At 46.2% G+C, this 9472-nt stretch overlaps 2 protein-coding genes across 2 annotated transcripts; both read left to right on the plus strand.

Annotated features, from left to right (window-relative positions):
* Window positions 1-1519: 1519 nt before the first annotated feature.
* gar1_1 (D-galacturonate reductase) lies at window positions 1520-2606 on the plus strand (the record flags this gene model as incomplete). The annotated part of the gene is made up of 4 exons (XM_031152675.1): window positions 1520-1658; window positions 1712-1944; window positions 1998-2364; window positions 2410-2606. The coding sequence occupies 4 exons, from the start codon at window positions 1520-1522 to the stop codon at window positions 2604-2606; spliced, it is 936 nt and encodes a 311-aa protein (XP_031002684.1).
* Window positions 2607-3131: 525 nt separating this feature from the next.
* On the plus strand, window positions 3132-4921 carry LHYA1_G007750 (uncharacterized protein; the record flags this gene model as incomplete). Its single annotated transcript, XM_031152676.1, has 2 exons — window positions 3132-3685; window positions 3736-4921. The coding sequence occupies 2 exons, from the start codon at window positions 3132-3134 to the stop codon at window positions 4919-4921; spliced, it is 1740 nt and encodes a 579-aa protein (XP_031002693.1).
* Between the last annotated feature and the right edge of the window lie 4551 nt (window positions 4922-9472).

Consider the following 9472-nt stretch of genomic DNA (forward strand, 5'->3'; position numbering starts at 1 on the left):
CGCATCATGGAAGGTAAGGGCCCGCCCATTGCAAAGAGGATGCTCCAGTAGCTATCTAGCGAACTCTGTTGGAACCGTCCGAAGGTTTGTGATTGCGCATTCCGGGAAACGTAACCGTTATTCTACGACTAACCGGGGAAGCAACATGAACTTTCCGGATTGCTGCCAACATGGTGACGTGGATCTAGAGTCGTTCCCGGTTCCCTGGAACCACCCTCCAAATACATCCGGCCAGCGGTGAAATGTAATCCTTGGAGAACGAAGGAGGCTCGGAAGCTTACTCCGTAGAATATGCAGTGTGATTGGGGCTCCTGCAGCCCTGCGGCGCGTGTTGTCAAAGGTCGAGAGTATGGAGTATGGCGGCCGGTTTGCTGCCCTCTCAAAAGTAGGGACAGAGGATAACCAACAGGATCAACACAAATTTCGCCGATGAAGATAGCAAATACCACCTCTACAATTGTACTCGATGGTTCCAACTTTTATACCAACAAGACACAACACCAGCATTATTTCCGGCGTCGGTATTCCCGGCCTTGCGAAGTATGGTCCAGTCATTTGCAATATATTTGAACTATGTCGTACCAGCATCCACCAGTTGTGGGAGAAAGAGGTAGGAGTGGCATCCCAGGGCTTAGGCGGAAACTTTGCAACTAGTTTGGACCGAGATATAATCTGAGCAGGTCGTTCCGGGAAAGTTATCGACGTGGACGACGAGGTGGTATCTATAAAAATCTTAGTAAGTGAAACTATGGAAAATGAAGAGGCTATGGTAAATAACGTTCAACAATGAGTCAACATTCGAATTCCCAATGAGCCTTACCCTATCAAAGATCACCCCTTAGTGTTTTGGTCTGCTAGACCTAGAGATACACCGTCACAAAATTGTCACAAAATCAACGGCTACTCTTTGATTGCTATTTGATGACCCTAACGGAACTGTACCTACCAATCTACAAGAATATATGGAAACAATGCTGACAACCTGATTTCAGCTTGGAAATTTCCTTTTACGAGGGGCTTATACGCATAGAGCTAAGTAGCTAGTTGAAAATCCATCAGGAAATTTCACTGAATGATCCTTCTCTCTTGTAGACAGATGGAGGTAGTCGCGCGGTTTCCTCGAGATGGCTAGACCCTACTGCAAGGAACTAATGCTGCGGACACTTGAACGACTGCTGAGTTCTTGCTCTGCAGGAACTAAAGAGTTTTTGACTCTTGCGAAAAGTTGTTGAAAGAGTAAGAGAAGACGAAGCTACTGAAAGAGCGGAAAATTACAAGTTTGGTCACGTGCCTACGACTACTGCTTTCTACCCCGCGCCTGAGCCCCGCGCCATCCCGTTCCCCTCTCCTCTTCTGCACCAATTCCGGGACCGGATTAAATGCCGGAGGGAACAATCAGTGGGATGAAGATGAGTGGGGATTCCTGATTCTCTCTTCCCTTCTTTTCTTTTGCTTTCCGTTCCTCCTTTTTATATCTATCTCCGTATACAAAAGCGTCTCAATTGTTTCACTATTCATCATGGCAGACACACGTTTCAAGCTGAACACGGGTGCTGAAATCCCAGCGCTGGGTCTGGGAACTTGGCAGTCCGCCCCTGGGGAGGTCAAGAAAGCAGTCTCCTATGCGCTGTCTATTGGATACAGACACATTGATGCTGGTATGGCAACCTTCACCTTAAGTCTGCGATGCAGCGTCAACTAATCAGTCTAGCCTACTGTTATGCCAACGAAGACGAAGTGGGAGAAGGGCTGAAAGAAGCCTTCAAGAGTGGTATTAAGAGAGAAGATGTTTTCGTCACCACAAAACTCTGGTGTACCTACCACTCTCGGGTCGAGCAAGCTCTGGACACGAGTTTGAAAAGCCTGGGTCTAGATTACGTTGATCTATATCTCGTACATTGGCCTATTGCGATGAATCCTAATGGCAAGTCCTGCTCCTATCTTGTTCCTGCATCATATACCATTGCTAACACAACTTTGTAGGGAACCACGAGAAGTTTCCCAAGCTCCCTGACGGCTCGCGTGATCTGGTCAGGGAACACTCACATATACAAACATGGAAGTCGATGGAGAAGCTGCTAGCAACAGGCAAGGTGAAAGCTATTGGGGTGGCAAATTATAGCGTTCGATACCTGGAGGAATTGCTGCCGCAGGCCACAGTCGTGCCTGCTGTGAATCAGATTGAGAATCATCCCTCTCTACCACAGCAGGAGATTGTGGACTTCTGCAAGTCAAAGGGAATTCACATCACGGCATACAGCCCCCTTGGTAGTACTGGAAGCCCGATGTTCAAAGCAGAACCTGTCGTGGAAGTTGCAAAGAGGCGCAACGTTACACCTGCCTCTGTACTGCTGAGCTATCATAGTGAGTTCCAAGGATTATTCGATTTATGTATACTAACAGCACTAGTCGCCCGAGGAAGTTCTGTGCTAGCCAAGTCTGTTACTCCTGAAAGGATAAAGGCAAATATGGACCTGATCATTCTCGATAAGTCGGACATGAAGGTCCTCACGGATTACTCCAAGGATTTAGAGAAATCTGGAAAGCTTGTCCGATATGTCTATCCTGAATTCGGAGTTGATTTTGGATTCCCTGATAAGTCTTGAGGGATTGTTGGGAAAACATCCATGAGTATGAGAAGAGACCTTCACGTGTTACCGTTAGAAAGCAAATTGCGAGTTGATTTAGACCCTCCAGCATTATATAGATGATATCTCCGCATCCATCTTTAGATTTACATCAGATTTTAATTACCTTCATCCTAGCCTAGGAAGTATTCGACCAACTTTGCGCTTCTCTGTTATCCTCTACTGGTTCCAGTCAGCCTTCCCCATCTACTTGTTTGCTTTTAATTATGTTTTCCCCGCAAGATGATCACCCAAAGATTGTCCTAGATAGGGGACTTACAAATTAGACCAATTCGCTGACGTAAAGCACGAATAGACTTCAGGCTTCAGGCTGAAGCTCCATAGATTGGCTACGGAGTAGAATTGATGCCTAAAGCACAACCACGCCTCACGCTAAGGGGGCGCTAATCCCCCTCGTCACGTGTACTCGAGTATGTGACAGACTTCATTCGTTTTAAGACCTGATCAGACTGTCTATTCAAATCTTTTCTGCAACACAAAAACATGGCAAGTCCAATCCTCGCTCTCCCAGACGAGCTTTACCTACGCATTGCGGGATTACTCGACCCTCGCGCACTTCTCCAATTAGCCCTAACACACCACCGAGCACTTCGCTGCTCTCAGGATTTGCTCAGGTTTCACCGAACATGGGACGTCAAGTATCGGATCATTCATGACCGCAGGCCACTGTTCGTTCCAAAGCTCCTCACTGAGGGCTTATTAGATCCTCGTGCTGGACTGTGGCATCTGCGCCGCTTCGAGACCTGGGGGACGCGTTTGAATTGGGGGGACTGGGACACGCTTGACGTAAATTCGCATCATTACGGTCTTGGAACAGCCGGTGGCCCGGTGGAAAGAGATGATAATACTCATCTAAAGGCTAGCTACTACAGCAATGAGATTTTGGAGGCCATGGAAGAAGTCATGCAGACGCAGTTATTCTTGAGTGAGACGGAAACAGAAAAATGGATGGATGGTGTTCGTGTAGGTTCCGACGAGGTTTTGAAAGGCTTGATGATGGCTCTTGCTCCCAACCTGCACACAGTGATATTCATTGCGTAAGTTATATTGCATTCCAACTACCGAATACGAAGTTGATATCTATCAGACATTCTCTAGACGGTTACCATCCTCTAAGCTTTCTTGGGCAGGCTATTTCAAGAATTGCAGAGTCATCACCCACGCCCACATGGCCGCCGGGATTCGAATCTTTGACTAGCATTTCAGTTGCAAGTTACACCGACCTGCAACACCCACACAACAACTTCTATTGTCCCTCCTCAGCTATTGCGTGTCTTTTTCGCCTCCCAAATCTCAAGGATTTGATCCTAAATGTCGTAGGATATCAAGATAGTGAGGAGTGGGAGTTACCCGCTAGTAGCTCATCAATCGAGAGGCTCAAATTTGATTGCTGCCAGATATCCCAGGAGACGATTGAGAAGCTAGTGAACGCTTGTCGTAGGCTGAAATGCCTAGAAGTGGATCGGTTTCTGTGTACTACTGAGAGCTTGGAGTATTTTATCTTCTCCAATAGTCATTTAAAAAATGCCCTCGAGCGAATCAATGGAGTTCCCGTCGACATGTGGTTTAAGGGTAAAAACGACCTTTATAGGTATCCGTATATTCCAAATCCAAGGGATGACCGCCACGAAAGCGAGACCCAACGAACCGTATGGCTCGTCGATGATTGCCTGGTCAAGGTTGATGATGGCGCTGCTCGCGACGATGCGTTTGAGCTGGAGAATTACCTGCCTTTTCATTTCCCCCTCAGGCGTAATACTGTGGAGCCGACTCTATGGTTTCAGCTCCGGGACTTAAGAGATTTGGATCTGCCGCTCAAAGTCGAAAAGCTATTTTTCAGGATGACGCACAATAGGCAACGAGTTAGGGAATGTTTCGTGAAACCGTCGCCTCAGCACCAGCCAGCCGTGGCGCGTTTGCTGTTACAGAAGATCGTGGAGCTAGTTGAGGACCCCCGTTACAGCTCACTCAAACAGATTTGTTTATTCGACCTCGTCAGTGTTCCAGTTCATATAGATGAGTGGAATGATGACGATACGGCTTTTGTGTGGGATGAGGATGCATATCGAAAGATCGTGGCGAGGGGCGTGGATTTACATCGGCCAAGTCGAGATGGCCCACTTACGAGAGAGGAAGAGCAAAGGGAGAAAATTATTCACCGTGAGAAGCATGCAGACCCGAATGTGGAAATATTGCACGATATTCACATGACGGACCCAAGGATAGGACATCCGTTCCATGCTGGAAAGGTGTTTCCAATCTTTGAATCGTAGTGAACTACAAGATGGACTCGCTTGCTTATATATGGTGATTGAACAAGCCACTTGTGTTTATACTATCTATAATTGTTGCAAGAACCAGGATTTATGGATAATAAGAAGCTCAATTCATAACTAGCTAGAAGTGAGGAACTCTATATAGGCCCCCAAGAACACGCTAAGGCTGTGTCATATGGTGTCTGATTAGTCAGAGCACCAGCTCGCAACAACAATGCTTGTCCTAAGTCCTTTCACTTACAAGGTCGCCTGCTATTAATATGTGACTTAGAAGTAGTCCCGCAAGTTTTGGCTAAAGCCAGCTGTTGTGCAATCTCAAATGTGCTCGATTCCTGGAGTTAAAAAAGGGACCAGATAACTGATCTGAACGAAGATGCTAGCATTTAGCTTTGCATGTGTTGAGTTGGAGTTACTTTGGTAATCTCAGACGACAATTTCTTCAAATTCGCTTCCAGCCCGATTGGTTATCATCGCTGCTGTACTTAGGCGCTACTCACCCTCGCCTCACCGTCTGCTCAGGTTGCGACTATATGCAGGGAGACCGATTTGGCTCCCCAAGGATCGCAACTGGAGCCCCCTTAAGAATAAACTATTCAATCTCTCAAGGCACAATTCTCTTATAACCTGATGCAGTATCGGTTCTTGCCCTAGGCAACGACAAACAAGCATGCAGACACAACAGGACCAAGAATGGCAAAAGAGTACACTTCGAAGTGGTTGCGTTTAAAGTGTGACGCGTTAACTTATTATAATATTATCTATCTGCCTTATTCATACTTCAAATCAAGGTAGTCCGAATTGCAATACTATAATTCGGACTGCTTCAGCCTAGTAGAGCTCAGAGCAAGTCAAAAATTCGCACGTCTTGTAAGGCTCTTTTGGCGGTCCTGTTAGAAGGTCGCTTGATGAGGCTTAGTACTCGGCGAGTTGAGTAACCAGGTCAGATGTACGTCGCAGCAGCTCCGGCGGACCTAAGCCACATCAGTTAAAAATTGCCAAGCATGTCCGCAGGACGTCCGTCCGACATACACCCCGAGGCGAGTTGTGGTAGCTTGAAGGCATTTCAGTATGAATAATCAGCGCCTTCAACGAGAGACCGCCCTAGACCACCTAAACTCAGTGTCCGCCAAAAGCGGTATGACAATCATCAAAAACCATTTGCTATAAGCTGGGTTAGTTCCACCCTTTCCTCCATCTAAGTTTCAAAGTCATTTACGCTTCATCGTCTGAGTCCTCAGTTATCATTGTCAATCTGCGCTCCATATAGCGAGCATCGGTAGGGTGGACAGGACCTAAGTGAGGGTGTAGCGATTGGCTCCTGTCCACATCATCTTACATCCCGTTGGCCGCCCTGCGTGGCTAGGACAACGCTTACACGAAATTTGCAATCGGAAATTTCAGAGCGCATCTCGTAGATCCTTTCATCGCATCTCAGCTTTGCCCAACATGAATTCTAAAGGTAGCGTTGGCAATATCCTCGCTCTATCGAAACTAGCTATGCAGGTACATCGGTCATTCTTTCTGCACGAATCTATGCTGATAACCTGTTATCTAGCTTTACAGCAGCCTCATCGCTGCGCCAGATGATCTGAAGAGAATCTCGGGCCAAGTCTGGTCGTTGCAAGCAATTCTGAAATTGCTTCAAGAAACGAAGCAAAATATAACCCTGTCTGATGGAGACGAGGATCATTTGGATCATTTGGCACAAGGCTGCTGCACAATTCTTTCGCAACTGGAAACAATCATCAAAAGATCTCAAAGTATGGGCAAGCAGAGATTCTCTAGGACTGTGAATCATGCTGTCTCAAGTTTTGCAGATACTCCAGAGCTCCAGCAGAAGCTTGTTCTCCAATTGAGCTTGTTGACAAGCTTCCAATTAGGCTTGGCAAAGTAAATTAACTTCTTACACCCTCATAAGAACATACTACTGACATTGTGATCTTCAAGCCGTGGCCAAGTCAGGATTAAATACGCACTTCAAGCTATTTCGAAAGCAGTACGAGCTGGACACCGACCTAGCTCTATCCTCGAAGCCAAAGCCATTTGCAATGAAGCAGAGGACATGACCACAATTTGGTTTCGAATCGAATCAGAGTTAGAAGGCGAGGGTATAGAGAAGAGTGATATCAAGATCAATAAAAGCTATATTCACAGTTGGATACAGACAGCACTGGCCGCAGGAAGCTTAGACAGAACCGCACCAACAGACGCTATCTCCGATCATGACATATCTTGGCACAGTCATACTTCACCGCCCACAGCTGAAATGATCACACGATCATGGATTGAGGCAATCAGCTTGCGCATAGACTTGTTGAAGCCAAAAAGCTCAGATGTGATACGGTCTGCAATGGCTGCCAGCAGTTTTATGGAAACTTCTCCTCCGACCTGGCTGCCGAGTAGATTGCCACACCAAAGTCAAGTAAGTACATGGCATCCAATGTCCGGGCACAACAGGGAATACGTGCATCAAGGATTATTGCAACTGGCTATACCAGATATAAAACTTTTGCTAGATTGTGAAAGTCGACAAGGCTTAATAAAGAGCGTATTCTATCAAATGGATTGGATGGAAGAAGCAAATATCTCTAGACATGAGGTTCTTGATATATGGACGTCTGTCGCCGAAGAATTTAACGCCAAATTAAAGCCAGGAAGAATGATCAGCATTGTGCGAAGTGGTGATGGGAATAAAGACGGTATGATAGATCTGAAGGAATTCATCAAAATATCTGAGGATATTGTTGATGAGATTGAGAAGTTTCACGAAGAAAAGCTGCAAGAAATGATTGCCGTAACCAGGAACGAAGCACTCCAAAATGAGGCAACGGCGCTTGACAAATTACACCTCGAAAATCCTTTCCAAGCACCAATTCCTTGGGGCTGGAACCATGTTCCACCCGATTCCTTTCAAGACATGGTCTCAGGGTATCAAACTAGGAAGCTACCGGAAATTGATCAGCGCTCTTTCAGTTGTATGGCCTATTCAACTACACCAAGATGTCTTGACCGGATTCATCGTTTTATCGACGACTATCGAATATCAATAATAGCGGACAATAGCACCCGAGACATGAATATCTCGAATGCTCTTGACACTATCAAGAAGGCAGTCTTAAAATTTGTGAACCTGGAAAACAAGACAAAGCCGGAGGCTTGGTACAGTGACCTTGACGATATGGTCTCTGAGTACCGCATTATACGTACTGTAGAGCCCAAACACGCCCTTCTCAAAGACTTTCCGGTAAAATCAATGGTTAGTATGGCTCGTGCGTATCAGGTACTTCTTGATCACGTACTGAGCTTTCTCTACGCCATGGACCAAGCCTACAACCTCAAAAAGACTTACATCTCGGCTAACCAAACCTCTGCTTTCAGGATTATCTTTGGCCCTGCCTGGTTAGCAATGAGAATGGAGACAAGAGCACGACTTGTGAGCGCACAGCTTACAGTCTGGGATGAGGTGGAGGAAGCAGTGAGGAAGTGCAGGACATGGGCCGAGACGAAACCAGGTCTAGCCGATAAGGCAATAGCAATTTCCAAGGCCGAAAACAAGGTCGCCAAAGATAAAGTCCAAGCCATGTATGAGGAGAGTCGTAGGATTTCTGAAATTCTTGAGGATAAACAACCTCTTGTGCGTTTCAAAATTCACTCAGCTCGAGGTCTCCCCAAGACCCAATGGGTAATATTCACCCAACTACCAAATCCCTTCGCAGTACTTTATGAAGGCGGATCTAAGAAATCCGAGACAGGCATAGCATTAGATACTGTGGATCCCGACTGGCAACACCCTTGGACATCCTTTAAACTCGGTAATGCGGAGTCGAAAAGCCCATCCACGCTCCCGATAATTTCTGTTTTCCATGGTGTCTCTGAGGAAAAAAGAATAGAACCAAAGTACTTAATTGGAAAAACTGAATCTATCAGCGTGGACAAACATCTTTCAGATTATAGTAACCACCAGAAGACTCCAGAACTATCATTTAAAGGTCATTCTCTTTTCGAGCCATTCTCAGGTAAACAAAACCCTCCTTTCGATAATTTCCAGCAATTCAGCTAACAGTAATCTAAGGGGATGTTAAGCTGGGTCTATTACATCCCTCTCAAGGCACCATCACTGCCCGACTTGAGTGGGAGGGGTTATCGAACCTTGTACGAAAGGAGAAACTGCAACTCAGGGAGTTTCTTGAGGCCAACCCTAGCTACCGATCCTTCTTCCCAAAGGAGGTAGAGCAGTACAAAGCTACTGATGCTCTTACTGCTGATCAGGTTGTGTTGAGCAGCAGGTTTACGGAGCGAGACCCCTTGCTGGCGTTCTTAACGCTGCCAAAGGATTGGCGACTTCGTGGGATCTCAAAAGCTTACTACATTGGTTCTAAGGTTTTTGAGGATGAAGATAAAATGGGTTTGAAACCAGGGGGCCAGTTCTCACCGCACATTGAAAAGCGCATCCAAGAGAATGGCAGAGTTTATTTTGCGAACCACGAAACCCAGACAACTTCATGGAATGATCCTCGACTTTCAAAGTCTGAAATTGAAAAGTGCATC

Source organism: Lachnellula hyalina (assembly GCF_007821495.1).
Source record: "Lachnellula hyalina strain CBS 185.66 chromosome Unknown contig00156, whole genome shotgun sequence".
NCBI classification, from domain to species: Eukaryota; Fungi; Ascomycota; class Leotiomycetes; order Helotiales; family Lachnaceae; genus Lachnellula; species Lachnellula hyalina.